At 41.8% G+C, this 21,743-nt stretch overlaps 1 protein-coding gene across 2 annotated transcripts in view; it reads left to right on the top strand.

Annotated features, from left to right (window-relative positions):
* Positions 1 to 21,743, top strand: part of LOC138493248 (uncharacterized) — a 387,082-nt gene that overhangs the window by 102,211 nt on the left and 263,128 nt on the right. For both annotated transcript variants that reach the window (XM_069620382.1, XM_069620381.1), the window contains exons 4-5: positions 20,330 to 20,478; positions 20,842 to 20,943. In XM_069620382.1, the coding sequence (XP_069476483.1) occupies positions 20,330 to 20,478; positions 20,842 to 20,943 (251 nt within the window). The remainder of the gene's footprint in view (positions 1 to 20,329; positions 20,479 to 20,841; positions 20,944 to 21,743) is intronic.

Here is a 21,743-nt window from a genome sequence, read left to right as displayed (position 1 = left end):
TTCTAGGGAAAAGAGAAAAACAGGGGAGAAAGAAGCTGATCCGGTTTTGCAAAATCCTAGGACAAAAGGGTCAAATGGATGCATTGTACTAAAATTAAAGGGGACGTCCAAAAGCGACGAGCTGGAAAATGTGCTTCCATACCCATTACAGGATCAAAAAGACAAAAAAAATACCACCTATCCGTTTTTTAAGCCCTCCACGAGCGCTAAGGGGCCATCAGTAAGAACTGTAACTTTTGGCAAAACACCAACCTCTGAGAGGAAGGGGATAGTGAGGACAGGCATGTTAATGAACACCCCATTGTAATACTGGAAGCTTTTTCAATTGCAAATGCAGCAGCAGCTAAAGCTTTTTTGGAAGGGTAATGCCCTTTCATAACCAGATAAAATCCCACTGAAGTAAGCCAATGGTTCATGTCCATGTCCTAATGACGTTTTTGTGTGTGAGGACTGCTGTCATAACTTCTCCATTTGAATGGGAAAATAGGTACAATTCATGAAAATCTGGAATTCCTAACACAGGGGCTGCACTGATTTCCTTTTGTAATTCCTCAAATCCTTCAGTCATTTCATCTGTCCATGATATTTTACTTTTGTCTACCTGTGCTTCGTTAAGTCCTTTTAAAATAGTTGAATATATGTGCTGTAATCGAAAAGCCAGGACCTACAATAGTTACACAGGCCTAAAAACATTTTCATTTCCCTCAGTGTTTTAGGTTCTGAAGCCTTCATAATTGCTTCTACTCTTTCGGGTGTTACTTTTCTCCCTTCTTGAAAGATTAACTATCCTATATATACAGGACTTCTTCCTGACAATATTGTAGCTTTTCCTTGTCTACTTTGTATCCTTTCTCTGCTGGTATGGTCATGAGTCAAACTGAGTCTTCTCTGCATCTTTCTTCCGTCTCACTGCACACTAAAATGTCATCCACGTACTGAATTATTTCACTTTCGAGCTGAACATTACCCAAATCCATCTGAAGGACCATTTTAAAGATTGAGGGGTCTCACAGTACCCTTGAGGCAAACAAGTATGTTTCAGGTGGATATTATATATGAAAATAAAGTCAAATCCTCATGGAAGGGGTTAAATATATAACTATAAAATATTTGGCCTTGGATGGGATATTACATAATACTGAAACAGGATTTGGAACTAAAGGAAACTCTACTTGGACAATAGTATTCAGGAGGTGGAGATCCCGAATAAATGTCCATGACCTCCCAGTTGATTTCTTCACTGGGTACACAGAGGTGTTACATGGGGACTCAGATTGCACCAATATTCCTCTCTTCAACAAAGCAGAAATGGTCTCGAATATACCATCATCCAATTCTCTGGACATGAGATATTGTTTTGCTCATGGAAAAATTGCTCCTGGTTTAAGCTTCATTTTACCTACTCTTACTCCTTTCAATAGACCCACGTCAATATTTGGCACTTTCTATAAATCTTCCTGATAAAATGACGGTTTATTTTTTACCATTGCCATTCTCTGCAGTACTTCTCTGTACTCCACTTTAATCTAATAAGTGAGACTTATGAAAAATATTAATTCATCATCAGATTAATCATCCCTGAAAAGCTCTTCATCGGTCAAGTCTGTCAACCTATATCCTTCATTGAGGGCTATGACTGCTCTCCATCCTCTCCCCTCATCATCTGTTCTATTAACAACAACCCTTTCCTCTCTGACTACTGCTGCTTCTAACTGTAAAGGGATAACCTGCCCTTCCTCATATTTTACCTACCAACTTGGGTAACCATGATGATAAAACAGTCACTCCATACAAAAATACTTCTGGATCTAAAGGGACACCTTGTAATGCCTTCTGGCCTGTAAATGCTAATATGAATTCTTTCACATTCATGTAATGTATCCCTGGAGTGGAACACATTATTCCTTTATTAGTAAAACATATCGTCATGTTAAGTTTTGCCACCAAGTCACACCTCAATATGTTAACTGGTGTCTGTCGAGAATATAATAATGGCATCAACATGTCGTGTCCTCCTATAGAGATGGGTGATTCATCTGTAAAATAAACTAAGCTCACCTCCCCAGAAAATCCCTGCGCATTCATGGAAATGCCTGACATTGGGTATTTTCCCTCACAGACACAGGAACAAGTTGCTCCAGTGTTCACAAGGAATGAAAATGTCTTGCCTTCTATCGTTACCTTGACCCTTGGTTCATCTTGGGGACCGGTGTCGCTGATAGTTCTGAACACATCAGGTTGCTCTGTGGGTTGTCCTATTGTGGATATAAATGCATTCCTGTACCTGTTAAAGATTTCCTCGTACCACAGTCACAATTTTATTGGAACTAACTTCGCTTCCTCCTGTTTTCTACTCTCAGCTTTCTTCTCATTCTTCTCCTGTAACAATTGGCAATGGTGCGCAATAGTCAATTGAATTTCTGGCCATGGCTTCTCTTCCATCCCTACCTGTTTCTTCATTTGCCTTTGTGCTGGCTTGGGCAGACCCTGACATAAAATGTGGTAAAATAATGCCACAGTTTTATCCCACGATTCTCTGTTCTCAAGACACCATCACTCTTGAATATCTTGGATAAAGGCAACAGGATCTTCATTCTCACCCATTTTCCTACTCATAATCGCACCCATATCTGATGTACTGGGATGTTGTACTCTGAGCGACCGCCATACATCTGCTCTGCAATTATTAAATGATGCTCATGTGTCGTGTTTTGTGCACTCACACTGGCATACCCTCCTCGCTTCCAAATGTTCTCTTTGGTTTTACAGAAAAACCATTGGTTGAAGAGAGGGCACAGCTTGTTTTGGATTGTTCTGTTCTAGCGTGCTGTTTTGCTAAATCTTAAGCTTAATTATAAGCTTAATTATAATTAGTAGGGTGCAGCCCACTATATAGTGCCACAGTGCTGGGCACATAAATATGACTGAAAAAGAAAGTGACCTAGGCTCAATGGCGTTCGGTGTGGGCCACACACCCGTTTTTCCCACTAGGGGTTAGTTACTTCTTGACGTTGTTTCAAACTAATATCTTGAAAAACTCTCAATGATTTTTCAAATAAGCATGTTTTTATTCCTTAGATTCTTTAAATTCTTTAAATTATTGGTTATTCATCACCAATTTGCCTTTGACAAAATGTACAGCAAACCATGACTGTAAGGCCAATGCATTTTGGATTAGATCCTTCATCAGAGCCCAGTCTTATATCAATACTGTACTGTACAATGTATACCATAATCACAATTTACGTAACATCATGCAAAATCATGTAACATTTAGAGACAGGGTACCCACATTTGAATGACACAATAACACAAAAGGAAAAACATAAAGAAAAGCACATTGACGTGATCAAAATCAGTTATGTGAACATGCATATATAAAGGTAATCACTACTCAATTACATGTGAAGCCCGCGTGGTGTAAAGGGCGCTGCTGTTTACGGCTGGAAACGGATCCAGACCCAGTTAGCAATCACTACCCCCTGTCTAACAGACTGAAGGAGAAAAGCTGAGCTCTACATCCAACGGCCTGTGGAGATGACGCATCGGGCCACGGAAGAAGAGGGGCGGAGACTGAGGAGTCAACGCCTACGAGGGGAATCTAACAACGGGTTGGAGCATCGAAGTCCGCTGAAGCCCGTCCTCCTCTCCCAATCCAGAGGTAAGACTGTGACTTCTAACACTTCTACAACGAACATTCTACTTCTAAATGTATCTGTACAATCAGAGACAGACCACTCAGACCCCCCAAGTCTTGTGACTATATGCCCCCCTTTACCATCATTTGTAGATGCCCTGCGGGACCAAAGCACGGGGGTGTCCTTGGGGAGCATGCAGGTCAGTCAGGTCTGTGACTTAGTGGATGAGACCGGCGGGGTCCGGCCCGAGGATTGGGGGTGAATGCTGTAGAGCTCTCCCGGAACATCTGTTACGGTCCCCCGGGTCGGCCCAGGTTACTCTAACCAATCAGCAGACATGGGGCCCTACCGGAAAAAGCCACTTACAATAAGAAGTTGGCTGTGGACACAGGAAATCCAGACCCCGGTAGGTGGGGCTGGCAACAACCAGCTCCGGGAAGACGAATGCATTACCTCTGATGTGGTAGCTCTCAGGGCGGGCGCACATCCCTTACAGTTAGGTGCGGATCCACAGAGCGGCAAAAAAATATATGTGACAATTGACTCCACCCCCCACCCACAGCAAAATAAAATGTGAACCTGACATTAAGCCACTCAGAGGTGGACACGCTGTACGTCGACTTAACTGGCATGTCGGACCACCTTAAAGAAACACTGAATTCTCTAAATAACACCTTTGAACACACATAACTTCTTGACGCAATCACTGAACCCGGAAACTGTCTGAATTCAACGGACATGGATATTCACCGACCTAATCAAAGTACATTAAATCCAGAAAAAAAACAAATGGCTAATTTTCCCAAAATATTTCTCTGTAAAAAAGAGTTCTAAACCAACAACCAAAAAAGGGAAAGTGCGGGGATCCCTACCAGCAATCCTAAAGAAAAGGGAGAAAACCTTAAGCCAAACAGAGAAAGAAGAAAAACCGCTAAGAATTTTTTAAAAAATTACTCTTAAATCAAACATTGCTCCTGAAGAATCGGCTCTCCGCAACTTCTTCTTTAAAAAAAAAAAAGACAATGAGCACATTGCTCTCGGGAAACTATCAGACGTGGAAATACTACAAGGTGCCCACCTAACTCCAGCTTGGAACCAAGCTGTCCCCCAAGTATTCTCCTGGCCAGGTACAAACTTGGAACCCATCATACAGCAAGATACTTCTAACAATGAAGCACCCACTCATCAAAGCCTGGAGATGTCAATCCCATTAAAAGCCCGTAGAAAAACAAACTCCGGGAAACCGCAAGAAGGAAACGCACAAGACAATGGGGCAAAAAACCCTGAGGTGACTGGAGAATCACCTACAAAGGAAAAAAAACATAGAAAACCATTTCTAAGAAACCACCCTTCATCTCAGTCGTTGGCGAATGACAAAATCAGCACCTCACCCACTATGCCATCCACAAATCAAAGTGCAAATGTGACTCTAGGGGCCAACAAAAAGAATGTGTGAGAGGAGTCAGTACCCTTAGTCGCCATTGGCCAAGCGCAGGACCAAGAACCTCCAGTGAATCCAACAACGGAAGGTTCATCCTACGATCTAGGTCATTTGAATTTACCAGCAATTAAAGACACATGGCCCGTGGCTAACGAGCCTAGGAACCTTCTCCCCAGAATTTCCAGTAATCTGGACGCAGTTATCACACCGTCACATTCACTGCCAAAAAGGCGCCCATCATCGAGAATGTCAGACCAAACAGAGATGGAGTCCTCAAAAAAAAAGCCGGACCTGATGGCCCTAATGTCAACCTTCACAATTGCATTATCGCCCTTCGCCAAATTGTACGAGGGGATAAATGACACTCTTAAGGATCACTCCACACTTATCGCTATGATACAAACGAAAATGACCTACTTGGAAGGATACATCAAGGCTTGTGTAAATCAAAAAGACCTTGCTGGGAAAGAAAACACTCACAGCACAGACATAAACAATCCCTTAGCAAAGAATCAAAGTACGGAAACAGAAAATCTGATCAGACTATCTAGATTAACTCAGACAACGTCTCCAAAGGAGAGGGTTACAACAGAAACATCATTATTAAACGGCAGCACCAAAGAAGACCGGACTCAAGTAAACAAAGGGAACAAAGAAGTTACAAAGAAAAGTAGACCACAGACATCGGCACCAACCCATTCTAGGGAAAAGAGAAAAATAGGGGAGAAAGAAGCTGATCCGGTTTCGCAAAATCCCAGGACAAAAGGGTCAAATGGATGCATCGTACTAAAATTAAAGGGGACGTCCAAAAGCGACGAGCTGGAAAATGTGCTTCCATACCCATTACAGGATCAAAAAGACAAAAAATAAATACCACCTACCCGGTTTTTAAGCCCTCCACGAATGCTAAGGGGCCATCAGTAAGAACTGTAACTTTTGGCAAAACACCAACCTCCGATATCCCAGTGGAAGCCCAGTCTGAAGAGAGTGAAGACGAAAGGGCCCTTGCTGTCCTAGCACAAAAAAAAGAATTCTAAAATACCGCCTCTCACTCCAAGGGCCAGGTTTGCCCATGTCGATCCAACTCAAAATCAAATAGTAGCATCTTCTGGGGCGGAACAAGTAGAAAACGAATCCTTGGACCTGATGGATTTATATACCCACTCAATTGAAGACCAGGTGCCCACTCCACATCATCAGGGAGTGGAGAACAAACCACGGCACGAACCTTCTCAAGAAAGAACTGAGGAGAATCAGAGTCCCTCTTCTCCACCCTTCACGTCCATCGCTGAAAGGAGAAAAAAGACTGTTCTTCGGCACCAAGAGATTTCGCCGGATATAATTCATAAGAAAAACTGGTCCTTCGTGGACTCGTGGACTCCAGGAACCCGGATATCGCTAACACAAAACCTGTTGAATACTACGAAGACTCCCGGTGGGGCAAGAAGCAGAGGTCTTTGCCCCCTAGACGGGAAGGGCTTAGATCGGACTCCCATGAGGAAAATCGGCAAAGAAAAAAAAACGAAAGAAAGAGAGATCTAAAACATCAGATCTGTACAAATTCAAGAGATAAAGCAAAAAAGGACGACAGGCTTACCTATAAGGAGAAAATAAAGAGTGAAAGAAACTTTGCTCTAAAAGTCATAGACAAATCAAGTAAGATAATCCTAAATAGAAGGAACGTCATGGCTCTATTCCAGTGTACCCCCCCACTAAGAGCAATTAGAACAGAGGATATAAAATTCATGGAGTCTGGAATCAAAGGTAAATTGGACAACATATTTCTACACGTCCCTTCTTTGGTAGTGCACCTGTTAATTCTGCAAGAGATAGAAAGCCTATTAATTCTGGGGTATGACCTAACTGAATGTGGTACCAACTTAAGGACACAGGACTCTAGGCCAACCACTAAATCAAAGGCAGCCTCAGGCCAATATGCCCACAATAAAGTTAAAACATCCCCACGACCCAGTGAAAGGCCAATTAATGACAGAGAAACGGTGAAAAGGAATAATGAGTTAAACAAGAGAAAAGAAAACAATGACACCATCATCATTACAGAAGACGAAGACGCACGACCATACAACGGCCCAAAAGACTCTCAAAAGCTTTCAAAAACAGATGTCACTAAACCACACACTGACATCTCAAATACAGACCGGATACCTAAAGGTCCTCTGAAGAAACTTACATTAACTTTTGCCCACGAAAAGCTGAACAACGGAGTTGCTACTCAGCAACATGGAGAAAAAGAACTAGGCATTTTAAAGGAGGGGAAGCAATGGGCCTGGATCCCGAGAGCACTAGACTCTCGCAATCGAAAGTAGCCATCCCAGGAAGGGATAGCTGCAGAAGTTTTAAATGTGGCCCATAATAAAAAGAGCACTCCTCTGAAATTTGGTTCGTCGAACACAAGAGGTTTCGACCATCTGTTGAGATACTCGGACGTTCATCTGGGTGACTATAGGGCCTCATTACACGGTAGGCGGTAAGGGTTTACCAGTACCGGTATTTTACCGGTACCAGTAAATCCTTACTGCCTTACTACGAGGTCCCTTTGCGGGGTGGGGAATTTAACGCCTGCTTTTTGCAGGTATTAAAAACCAACCCGCAAAGGGACCAGTGGAGCTAATTACGGTACCGCAATTTGCGGTGCCGTAATTAGCACCTTCCCCATTCCCATTATGCCCTATGGGGCAAATATGGGAATGGGGAAGGGCAATGGAGGAAGGAGGAATTACCGCCCCGCCAACCTTGGAATAGGGCGGTAATTCCCCTTTCCTCCAAGGCGGTACCAGTAAATTACCGGCATGAACCATGGCGCTTATAGCGCCATGGTTTTCCGCGTACAGTGTAATGAAGCCCTATGACATACTTTGTCTCCAGGAAACATGGCTCAGAAAGCAACCGTACATGGACGGATTCGAAGTATATTTGGCACAAGCAACAAAGGTCTCTTGACAATGGTAAGGTCAAACAACGAATTGCAAGTGACAAAGGTGATAGAATCATCTCTATTCTTCCAAGTTCTGCAAATAAAGTGGAAAGGGAGTGTTTACCACCAGAACGGCTCTTCACAGCAGAGATTATAATCCTCAACTCTTATTGGAACCCGCTGGCTCAAAGTGATGAGCAGATTTTACATAAAGCGAACCTCATCTTGCAGCAAATCTTTGGGTAACACGAGCAAGCCCACTTGATAATATGTGGAGACTTAAATTCATCATTCCCAGATGCCACAGAAGCAATAACAACATGCTGCGTCAACACTCTGGCAATCAAAAGAGGAAGAAAGTGGGCAAAAATAATGAAGGTGTACGATATGCTAAATCTCCACTCCCTAAGAGGGAAGGAGGAACCCATTATTCCAACCTGGGAAAAAGGCGCCTCAAGTGCGATATTGGACCACATTTTTGTCAATTGTGATCTCCTCCCCAACATCATTAATTTTCGAGTTATACCGACTACAAACAGCGATCACAATCTGCTAGAATTTACGTGGACATCATTTCAAGAGATACGAACACGAATGCAGGCGGAAATCGAAGAGTCTGGGGGAAGGATAAAATTAAAAGTTAAAGCCAAAGACGTGGAAAACCTGATGGACACATATAACCAGGCAGGCCTATCCAAAACACATATCCCCCAGACTTTACTCAACATTTAAACATATACAGACACACGGTTAAGAACTTTAAGCCCAATCTGGCTGGATTTACACATACATATGACAAGGCCCTGGTCGAAGAAAGGGGAAAGCAGAGAAAACTTCTCCGATTGGCGAAAAAAACAAAATATCTTAAGGATTTACAGGCCGCTGCCTTAGCAAAGAAGAGTTACAAAAATTGGCTAAAGGCGCACAAAGAGGCAATGCACCAAGCAGATGCCGAGGCACTTTGCCAGCTGTAAACAGTCGGAACTCAAGAGATTTTTGGCAAAAAATAAAATCATCAACGACCACTACGGTAAACACACTAAGCAACTGTGTAGGGGAACAGAAATGGATGTCCCATTTCACAGATCTTTTCCAAAATCCAAACTCAGAGTATCAACAACCTCACCTTAAATCAGAAACAGAGTGGTTTTTACCTACCGATGTAACATCTATCGAAATGAAAATCCGTAAACTAAAAAACTCAAGAGCGCCTTAACAAATGCACATTTGAAACAAGCCCCGGAACAATGGGCAGTGTTCATCAAAGCTGTCTTTGACAGAATTATAAAAACGAAGTCAGTGCCATTATCCTGGAAAAATGCAACAATTGTTCCAATTTACAAGGCGGGCTCTAGAGACAACCCAAAGAACTACAGACCGGTAGCTTTGCTTGATGTAATTGACAAGCTTTATGGGTCCACGTTACTTGATGCTTTCCAATCTTGGGCTGAAGAAGCAAATGTCTCTGACCATTTTCAAGCGGGTTTCGCAAAAAACCTTGGAAATCAACACCTTAAAGGAGAAAAGAAGGGCGGGAGGGTCAACAATTTATGTGGCTTTTGTCGACCTGGTTCAGGCCTTTGACCAGATCAACAGGGAGCTTCTATGGAAAAAGCTGGAAAGAAACAAATGCCCAGTCTTCATTCTGGAACAAGTTCAAGCCCTACATATGGAAACATCAATATCTGTAAGATTAAAGCAACAAGGCACTATTTCCAAACCTATTCCTATGTCAAAAGGAGTGAAACAGGGCTGCCCGTTGGCACCAACCTTATTCTGTGCATTTCTATGGGATCTCAAAGACACAGAGTCTCAGGTTAGATCCTTTCCACCAAAACTGGGCGGCTCGACCATCTCACGTCTTCTATATGCGGACGATTTAATCTTCATAGACCAAACTCCAATAGGTCTTCAAAGACAGCTGGACGCCTTGAGCAAATATATAAGAACAAATAATTTGGAAATTAACACCTCTAAAACACAGACACTGACATTCCATAAATCATCAAAATCAAAGTTCAATTTTTCATGGCGTTTGGAAGGCGTAAAAATCCAAACGGTGGAAGAATTCAAATACTTCGGGGTCATTTTAAGTAACAACGCAACAGACAAGAACATGCAATCAAAACTGTGGGAGAAGATGAAACGCTTAACAGCCCAGGCAAAAAGAATTGAAAGAAAATTCTGTAAATTCTCGCAATAACCAATCATTGTGTTCTATAGAACAAAAGTTGTGCACCCGACCCTATATGGAACAGAAGCTTTCCTGACTCTCTCGGATAACCTCTGGCAGAAGCTCGAAAGCTATTTCTGGAGGACTCTGCTGAACCTGCCGCCATCAACACCAATGGTTCTGATTAGAAGGGAACTTTGCATTTCATCCTTAGGCGCCATCCGTGATAGAAACCATTTGAGTCTTTTCAGAAAACGGATCATCTCTCCATGGCCGAAACTTGTAGACATTATTCGCAACGAGTTACACGATAAGAACTCAAGCCTACTGAAACCATGGGCTCAGAAGGCTAAGAATACTCTGAAAGAAATAGGATCTATGGAACTCGAACTTGCAAACAATCCGACAAAAGTGACCATGAAATTGGAAACATGGGACTGGATAAAATCTCAGGACTTAGCCGTGGCATATAAACCAGTCTCACACCTGCTTTTGATCAGCAGGAAATTGAACAATACAAGACCATACTTAAGGACATTTCCAAACCGTCAATCGTGACAAACATTCATAAGAGCACGGCTAAATATTATCTCCATAAATGAAGTTAGAGCAATCAGAGGGATCTCAACCTCTAGCCTGTGTCGGTTTTGTGATAAGAGAGACGAAAAGGAAACCATCAGACATCTCCTATTGGACTGCATAGGACTGGAAAAAGAGAGATCAACTCACATGTTACACCTATTTGAGGGCATATCCCATTAAGATGAGGAGTTTTGGTGGAACCGCCTAATGGAGGGAGAAAGAACGCACAAGACCATCGCAGTGACCCAATTCTTGCAGAACATCGACTTAACGAAAGTATAGATGTGAACTTTATCATATCTTCTTTCTGTCTTCTCCAACTCTATCTATTTTTCGTTCGCTCATCATGGTTATTTTCATGAAGGATGTAAGAAATTTTGTAAAAAAATGTGAAAACATTTTAAATAAAAAAAATGTAAATTCTTTTTTACAAAATTACATGTTTTGTGCACCACTTTCCAGTGTCTCATAATCTCTTTGTCTCATGAGCCCTTATTTGTGCATTTTGACTTGCTGTGAGCAGTTGCACCCCATGTGAGATATGCTACCATTTTCATCTAATTTTCTTTGTTCACATATTGCCAAGGGTGATCTTGTCATGCTGTGCCTTTCAATTAATATTTGTCTATGTTGTTGTATTTATATATCCTTATTCACAATTTGTGAGAGTTCATACGAGCATGAGTGCCCATTTATGCCCTTTCATCGTGTCAGCTTTACTGACCTGTATGCAGGGAGCTGCCCTATTTATAATCGTGCTGTTTGCAGCGTTCACGAAAATACTTCTGAAAGTGAACGATACCATTAAGGTGCGTAGACACTTAGTAATTGATCAGGATTATGCTTCTATGACAACAATCAGTTATATTCTTACCGTCTTTGTGGAATTGCTGCATCTACAATTCCTCCCGCCACGTACCAAGCCGCTGCGGCATTCATGTTTCATTTTAGTGTTAGACCATTGTCATAGCAACGCTATGTATCAAAACTGCCGCTCGCAATTAGTTGCGTCCACCATCTTGGAAGGGGCAGCATGTAATAAATGCGGTCACTGCCGTGCTTGTGTGAAGTTATTAATGCTTGGTTGCCCACTCTAAGCGGGACAACCTGCATTAGTTGTAATTTCTGTATTAACAGAAAAATGCAGGCTATTCTCTTGCTGATGTCTACATCAATAACTAGATGTGCTACGATCTGAATTATTAAATTATTCTTCTCTTGGATTTGTGTCGATAATTGTGTGTGGAAACTGCACTAATGTAAAAATACTTGGAACTGGCAAAATAAGAATTTAAATGGTAATCTATGTTCTGATAGGTTCATGATTAGGTGAAGTATTATTCACCGTGAGAGTAATTCAAATTATGATTATACAATCATCAACTAAGAATGTTATATATGTATGTATGATGTTGTTTTCTTTCAGCTTTTAAGTGAGTTAGAGTGACTCATTCTGGTTGCACAAACATCAGTTAAGCTATTTAAATATGCTTGTATATTTATGTGTATTCAGGTTTGTGCTTATGCACCCTTTATCTCTCAACATTCATGTTTCTCAACTGCTTAATCACAAAATTCAGGTTAGTGAATTCCTAAAAAACTATTTAAATCAAACTCTTCATTCATTCCACAGGGTGACAATGTGTGCAGTCGATTGATCCAATAGGATTCTCTTTGTTGTTGTCTTTTCTTGATGTCCATATGTATTTCGGAGGTCTCAATGACTTCCAAGGCCTGAAACTTGAGTTATGATATGTTGTGCTTTTTCTCATTAAAATGTCTCGCTACTGCTGAGTTGCTGTTCTTGTTACGTATACATGATTTGTGTTCATTCAGGGGGTATCCGTAGTTTCCGACCTTTTTCACCCACATAGTATAGGCCACAAGGGCAGCATATACAATAAATGCAATTCTCTGTGTTGTAGGTCGCATAACATCTTAATGCTATTTTTTCTCCTGTGTAAGGATGCAATGTAACTCCACCTTTTGCTATATTGTTGCAGTTACTGCAATTCAAACAAGTATATGTTCCAGTTTTTTTGTGTCTAATTTTCCTATTCCTTGGTTTCTCATCTCTGGTGTTTACTCGTAAGTCCCTCAGGTTGCTTGACCTTTGGTATGCAAACACTGGTTGGTTAGTAAACAGATGTTTGGTCCTGTCATTAGTAAGAATTGACCAATGTTTGCTAATGCATCTCTTGATTTGCGAACTTTGAGTTGAGAACTTTGATACGTATACCAATGCTGGTGCTTCAGGTTTGTCTTTCGATACTAGGGTGCTAGCTCTGGTCTGTGTTGCCACCTTGTCTGATGCTGCTTTAAGATCCTCTTCTTGATACCCACGTTCTTGTAGTTTTCTATGGAGTTTCGCAAGTTCTTGCTTCAATTCTACTTGATCACTTATGATCTTTTTTAGACTTGCCATCTGTCCATAGGATAAGTTCTGTATGGTCTTCTGAGGATGGAAACTCATGCAGTGTAGCAAATTATTTCTCTGTGTGGGTTTAGTAAATAGGGAAGTTGTGATCTGTTGGTTATGCACATTCACTTTCACGTCCAAGTAGTGTATACCAGGATCTCCTATTTCTGATGTAAATTAGATTAGTTGATCAATACTGTTGATGTACAGCAGAACATTTTCAAGAGGTTCTCTTGTGTCTTGCCATATAAATAAAATATTGTCTATGTAACGTACCCACATTTTTAACTTGTCCTTCCATTGGGCCATATGCAATATATGAGTTGTTTCAAATCGGTACATGAAAGCATTTGCGTATACCGGTGCCATAGTTGCGCCCATGGCCATGCCAGATGTTTGGAGATAGTACTCATTGTTTTACTTGAAGTAGGAGTTGGTTGAAATAAAGATCAATAATTATAATACAAATTCCATGACTGCTCCTATCTCTCCCTCTTCACAAGAGGAGCCACTCTACTGCTTCCTGGCCCAAGTTGTGAGTAATACTTGTATACAAGCTATTAATATCGATTGTGAAGAGGATGTCCTTTTCGGTTAGTTGTATGTTTTCCAAGATGTTCAGAAAATGTGTACTATCCTTAACGTATGTTTCTGTTTTCTGTATCATAGGCTGGAGAAAGTAGTCAATATATGTTCCAAGAGGTTGTAATAATCCTCCTGTTGCAGCTAATATTGGTCTTCCAGGAGGGTTGGTTAAGCCCTTGGGAATCTTTGGTAAAAGATAAAAGTGCGGGATAGCTGGCTTTGGAGTCAGTAGGAATGATTTTGTTTTCTTTGTAATCATCTCTCTTTCTTCTGCTCTTGTTAGAAGTATTTCTAGATTATTGCGGATATCTTCTGTGGGATCATGATCAATCTTGGCATAAACAGTGCGGTCATCAAGTTGTCTTTTACACTCCCTTACATAGTCATGTGTATTCTGAAGTACCAATGCTCCATCTTTATAAACCGGTCTTATTGTGATCTTGTATTCAGAATATAGGCTTTGAATTATTGACATTTCACCTCTACTGAGATTTTTGTTTTTCGGTGCACCGCATTGGATTTTTCTAAATCTGATATTACCATTTTTTCAAAAATGTCAATTGCTGGTACATTGATGGGAGGTACAAATGTCTCTGGTTTTACATCCATCCTTATCCCTCATTTGCCTATGTAAATCCCAATCATCTATCCTATGTTTTCTGCTTCATACACGTCAGCCCACTTTGCATTCTCTGTATTCCTTACAGCTCCCATTGAGGCTGTGGTGACGCTCTCTCTTCCTCAACTCGTTTTTGTGCTTCTATCGCCACTATACTGCTATTAAATAATCTATCTCGTCATCCTTTAGTTCCATACTTCTGTTCATCACTTCTTCCATCTCCTCATCTCTCTCAACTCTTCTTCCTCTTGCTTTCTTTGCGACCTACGTACTTTCAAGTTTCTATTTCTAACTCTTCTAATTTCTTCTCTTCTAGTCTCTCCTTTTCTTTCCTTGCCTCATACCTTTTTCATTCTTCCTTTCGCTTCCTCTCTTTTTCCTTCTCTTCTTTGTATGCTCTCTCGTGTTCTCTTTCTCTCTTTTCCCACTCCTCTCTTTCTCGAACCCCATCAATATCCTTATCATCAAGCTTGAGTAATATTTGTCCTCCCATCCATTCATTGTGTACTATCGTTCCTCCATCAGCCTTGTCTTTAACTTCCCTTTGTCTTCTTGCTTCTTCCTCTATGTCCATATGCCTATCCTGCCTGTCCTTTCCTTCATCATGCTGTTTACTTTCATCACGTGTTGACATATGTTTGGGTTCTCTCTCTCGGGCCGGTAGGATAGCTCACGGTCAATGCACTCGGCTTTACAACAAGATGACGCAAAGCAACACAGGTTTGAGTGCCTGGTTCGTGCTCAGAAACCTCTTTGGTATTAAGCACATTATAAAAAACTAACTATAATTAATTGTCTACTTTTGCTTTCTGCTGCATTATCCACATTGTTCTAAGTGGGGGGGGGGGGCTCATATGTCAGATTAACATACCCCGCTGCTGCTTTCAATTGATTTAAAGGATAAAATCTCTGATCCTCAGTATCTGTGCTTTTGTTTTCAGAAGGGGAAAGAGGAGCCAAAGGTGTTCCATCCTCCTCTTCATACTGACTAAACATCCACTCCTTCTCAAGTGAATCTCCTTTCTCACTTTGGTACATCTCCCACAACTCTAAAACAGCCAACTCTTTCTGTAACTTCTTCCCCTTGAGGCCATGACATGAGTGTTTTATTAGTTGTACCTCTGACCCACTCTGCATGATATTGCCTCATCCAGGGCGTATATCTCACCAGTGTCCTGCATAGGTGTAAAAGAGGAGAGTCCCCCATGATGACAAGTTGATCTCGACTGCCAATGCTTACCAGAACTTTTATTCTTTTATTTATTTTATGAAGTATACCACACTGGTTAATTTGAGCAGGCATCATCAATCTCTACCTATTACCAAATAAAAACTATTTTTAACCATAAGCAATGATTTTCCTTTGTTCCTTTGTTTGCACTTTCTATACATTTTTACTGTCTGGTTTTTTTATTATTGATTTTTTAAGAATTTCTTCTTTATTTATTCATTCTACTTCTTTGATTCTGACCCTCCTGATTGACGTCAAAAAATCTGATCTCCTTAATTTTTTACTATTGTTTTATATCTCCTAATCTAGACACAATAAAGGTTTAATACTGACATATTTGTAACCCCATACATATGTGCATTTTCAATTTTCTGCATACGCCTTCCTTTTTCTATCTCTAGTAAATGTATCTCATCTCACTTTTTACCCCATTTTGGAGTTTGATACAAACTTGTCTTTTTGGACTTGCCTTGGGAATCCTTAGTATCCCTACTTGGAGTTTTTCAGTTCATACCCATCCGTCCTTCTTAGAATCAGGAAAACAAGGTATCTATTTCTCTTCTTTCTAATCCCCAGTAATACTGTTACTTCTATACACATATTTACAATACACTCCCTCCCCCTATTTTCACCACTTTCAATATTCTTCTTACATATGTGGCTCAGCTTGAGTCCCTCGGCATCGACTCTTCCCCAATCGCCCAGTTCGCCTTCAGTCCGCGGGGCATCGGACAGGAATTTCGTCAAAGGGGCACCTGCCGACCTATTCTTCTCACTTGTGTGTTTTTGCACACCTATCTCCACAGGAAGCTCCCTTGTGTTCTGGCTAATGGCGAAAGCAATTGAGAGCCAGAGAGTCTGGATCTGGGCCTAGGTCATTTAGGCTAGAATCATCCGCACTGCTACCAAAATGTGCTCTAGCACCTTGAAGCGTCTTGTGCGCTAGATGGAATTACCTATAACTATCTCAGACCCAAATAACCGGACAGACTCAAATATTATGGCAAAGTTCTACTTTATTATCAGCATAAAATAAAGTGGGGTAATCTGGTGAACAACAAGTTGTAGTCCACACACTCACACCAAAATGTGAGTATACAAAGGTTTTATACCTCAATATGCGACATCTATGATGTCAACCTATGTCGCAACCCATAAAACCTATTGAAGGGAGGGATTGTTTAAGGGATCATATATATCCATATATTATGTATGTATTACCAATATTACTGGATGCCCCTTATCTGGTGGGCATGCCTTGAACCACCTCTAAATACGCATAATATAGATGATAGCAGAGGAAAGGGCAGCGGTTTGGCCTATGCAACATTGTATAGCATGTTGCTACATAGACCCTCCGGTTGGCATGATTTCCCCACCTTGGACTTTCAGCTTGTTAGCAGCATGTAAGCAAAATGAAACTCAGGTTTTGAAAGTAACGTCAAACTACTCCCCACTTTCCCAATTAGTCCATCATCTCTCATCGGTCCGGCCCTAAACCAAGGCTTCTCCTTTGTAGTTAATCTTGCAGCCTGTCCTCTATTCTGTGACTTTTAAGGGAGGGTGAGTGAAAGTGGTCATTCCCTTGAATATAATAAAATACATAGAAGGATTGGACACCAATGGGCACACCCCAATAGGAAATGAGACCAGGAGAACTTGCGAATGAGTACAAGGTAACCTTTATATAAAGATAAAATGGGGCACGCCGACAACTCTGCTACGCCGAGAGCGCTCTGCCAACAGTACAGGTAAGGCACATTATAAATCCAAAATGCGTCATCTATGACGTGTTCTATAAGGGATACACAAACGCTTCTAATTGGACAAGTTAACAAAAGACATTATACAATGTATGATATTGCCGATGCTGGTTGGCTATAGCCAAAGCCGTTACTTCTTGAGGCGTGTGGGGCAGCTGGGCTCATCAGGGAGGGGCGATGGTTCACGCTGGGTCCACACAGCTATAATTTCTGGCTAAGCTAGACTTCACAGTAATCACAGGCATGCACAATTTAATATGGCACAAGAGGTTCATCATAACACATTAACATTGATAAATTGTAAACCAAGGTGGGCATTCTTGACCCAGACCCAAGGGGGGCAGCTGTACGGTGGTCTGGGTGCCCTATCTTGTGTGTGATTGATTCTGGGCCACATTTATCAGGTGCTTCAAGGATCAAACATGGGTGTCAGGATTTGTTAGTACACAGAAAATATATGCCTGCTCTGGATTAGTTATACAGGGGGAAATTTAAGGGTGGCCCATGGCCCGAGGTCCCACCTCTGCTACATTAAAGAGGTGAGAGACTTGAAGTTCATTCAGACAGTGGGCCTCATTACAACTCAGGCGTTAAGGGTTAACGCCACCGTTAACCCTTAACGCCTGATTCCGATTTTAACGCCTGCTTTTAGCAGGCGTTAAAATCCATGGCGCTAACCCGCCATGGTGCTAATTACGCCGCCGTAATTTACGGCGGCGTAATTAGCGCCTTCCCCACTCCCATTATGCCCTATGGGGCAAAAATGGGAATGGGGAAGGGAAAATGGGAAATGGGGATTTACCGCCCCACTCACCTTGGAATGGGGCGGTAAATCCGCCATCCACCATGGTGTAAACATAGTTTACACCATGGTGGTAAAGTTGGTGCAACTAGCACCAAGGTCGTAATGACCTCCAGTAACTCTTAATGGTGGGGGCTGTTTGATCATGGGCAGTTTTGTGGAAATAAATGGTTTCCAAGGGCCAGGCTCTGGCCCGTTCCCACACGGGGCAATGATCTCAGAGGAAGAAGAGAGATACTGTGTCAGCTTGCAACAATTCACGCCCAGGCTTCTGTGAGAACAGGACAGCCACAGCACAGACAGAGGGGAGGTGGTGGGGGCTGGCATGCTGGCTGCATGTGGAGCTGGACAAGGGAGAGGTGGATGCTTGCCTTTGCAAGTTTCATGTGAGGCCTTGCAAAAGATGGAGTTGTTGTAAATACAAGATGGAGTCCCTGGGGTCCTGCTAAACACATTGGTTAGGTGTCATTCAATGGCTACCTCCCACCCGTCATCAGGGTTCGGCCGAGGGTGTACTGCCAATAATTGAATGAGCATAACCTGTGCTTCGCCTGGGATGTAGGGGGGCTCAAAAAAGGCTCCTTTGTCCCATACATTGGTATACCATTAATTGTGCCTGGAGCTTAATGAATAGCCCTTACTTTTTACTTCTGAATCACGTCTGAAGGGACCACAAATGTGTCAATTTTGACCTTCTATTTACTGCTATTTGATTCCATTATGCTGGGTATCATTACTCCTCTTGGCATCTAGAGACTTGCTCACTCCGCCTTGCATAGGGTTTTCATATCTTTTAATTGTCCAAAACCTGGCTCTTGCAGATGTTTTCCTCTTTACTTATTCTAAGAGAAATATGTCTTACGTACATGGCTTATACCTTTCGCTCCCCTTGTGCCTTGCACATATTCCTTGAAGTAGCATCCTTGATCCCAGGCCGACAGACACCTCTTTATTCCTCATACAAAGCTGTGTTTCCATCGTCTTCTGACTCTGCCACCCTGGTCTGCTTCTGAGTAGCTTGATTGGTTTCAATATGAGTCCGGCGTTCATCTTTCCATCATGGTCGCCCGGGCCACGTTATGTTTTCTTCTGAAGCCAGCCTCTATATGTCTCATCTAGCTTGAATTTCTGAGTATATATACTTATTAATCAGCAGGTTACTTTAATTTCTTTGCATATATGATTTCTTCATATTCGATTACATGTTTCTCTTGTTACTTCAGTTGCATCTTTATTCTTTAAGTATTTGCATATCATTTCAGTACGTCTCAGTATCTTTTCTTCATGACGTCACTTTGCTCTTGTATAGCTCTATGACATCCAATGGTGTGTCCTGACATCCTTCCACTCTTTCAGTCTGAGGGTGCATTTGAAACAGTTGTCTGAGTGCATATCATCTCTCATACATTCGATGCGGTATTGGGATGATACCTGGTGTCCCACATAGGGCTTTTCTCCTGCTAGTTGACGAGATACCAGCAGGGAATTCAGAATGTTTACATTGCTTAAATGTATGGCTTGATTTGTAAGATCGCATTGGATCACTCGCTAAGGCAGTGATCATTGGAACTCTAAAAATGATCCACCAAGCCAAGAGTAACCTATTCATGGGGAGTGCTGGAGATCAAGAGAGCACTTCTCTGCATGGACCCTGATATTTTCTTAAGGCAGTTTTTGGCAACTTGGGGAAACCAACTGTGCCAGCAGATTTTGCATACCTCCTGCTGCCTGGTTTCCATTCTTATGTAGAAGAACCTAATGCAAAATTACTCTTGTTTCCTGGTCGGTGCAGTAATTGTAAACATCAGCTCACAATTAAATATCCAGCGTAAACCCCAGCCACATCACTAGAGAAGCAAACATGGCACAACCTTGGAGGCCAAATGTTGTACTTTTTCGCTTTTATTTATCAAGATGATGCATATTCTGATCAGAAATGTTGTACAGGGTAATAAAAACAGAAAGGGGCGCAATCCCGAACAAGAGTAATTTGCAAGGGGTAGCAGTGGCACAAGGGCAGGCACTACAGAAGTCTTCCAAACTTGATGGCCATTGCATGATATAGTTATACTAGGTATGTACCTTGGTAACCGCTAGTCTTACTATGGCTCTTGTAACTGGACATCCTGTTTGTTCTTCAGTGGCAGGGTGCCGTGGATGCCCAGTTCCCATATGGAGCGACAGTGAGAGACTGCAGCCAATCGTAAGGCACACCATTAAAAAATTCAATGATGAAAGCAACAGACCATTCCTTTATGCAGTGGAACAAATAACAAAAGCAGCCAAACAGGTGGGTATGGGCCTGGCTTCCTCCAGTATGGATGATTTAGAGCCTATTTGCTTGCATTCTGCGACTGAATGTTCTTTCTTACGGATAGCAATTTCTTATGTTTTAATTTGGACCTTCTGAAAAAGTTACTGCACTGAGAAACCAATGGAATCACCCTAATTCTACCACCCACACTCCTTATGCTTTCATACCAATAATGTAACTAGCACTTCAACGAAGTATTTCTGTAGATGCAGTGATTCAAGATCCACCAATATATGATGTGCTTTTATACAAGATGCATTGATATGTGAACATTAGGGATTTTACATGCATTCAAACACAGAATAATTTAGGGAAATGTTACTTTCATGCTTAATCTAGGTGGTGGCTGGAATGAACTACTTCATTGAATATACAATCAAAGAAACCAATTGCTCCAAGGGTCAATACAAAGAGTTGCATCCAGGCTGTAGCATGCACGAGGTAAGTAGTTTCAACTTCAATTATGCAAATACTAGAAGATACAACCGGCTTTGCCCGGGCTTAAAAGTAACCAACCGCTTGACATAGTTTTCCACCAGTGAAAACAGAGACATGAGAATCCCCTAAATAGTTCTGCAATCTTTATCAGTGCATAGTGATAGGTGTACATACTTAGGAATGATCAGCGTTATCACCGGAAACCTCAGTGTACATAATATTGCACGTCTTTCCAGTAGGGGTATAAACAAAAAGATGACCTCAGCTTTTCTGGCCCTTCACTCTCACTCTGCAGCCTTGTTTTATGTTCATCTGGTGTCCCTTGCAGACGTTTTCCAGCAGACCTAGCTGCATTGAGCAGTTGTCTGGTTTGTCTTTGTTGCAAGGTTTCCTGCTATATTTGTGCTGCCTGTCTGGCCGCATCAGCCTGTTTTTTGGTTTGCCTTTGCTCTGGGGTCTCCTGCTGTTGTCAAAAGTAGAATGTCTCTTGAGTGGCATGATGATTGAATTACAGATGTTTTTGTCACTGGGGCTGTGTACTTCTTGCCAGGATTCTCTTCTCTTAATTTTCCTCGATTTCTTGTACTAAACATGGGCCTATTTTCACTGCCACTCCCCTCATGCCACTCTGTGTGGTGCTCTCTCTGATTACGGGAGTGACCCCCATCGAGAGCAGGCGCCCAGCGTGGTGCTTCCATGATCAGAGAGACCGCCTTACTAAGAGTCCTGCCATCAGCCTGCAGTATTCCTGTATTGGCCAATTTCTGGAACATATAGGGGATTTCAGATGTCTACTGATTCTT

Source organism: Ambystoma mexicanum, chromosome 10 (genome assembly GCF_040938575.1).
Source record: "Ambystoma mexicanum isolate Mex_15411 chromosome 10, UKY_AmexF1_1, whole genome shotgun sequence".
NCBI lineage: Eukaryota > Metazoa > Chordata > Amphibia > Caudata > Ambystomatidae > Ambystoma > Ambystoma mexicanum.
The sequence above is the reverse complement of the archived record's forward strand: the minus strand, read 5'-3'. Positions and strand labels throughout refer to the sequence as shown.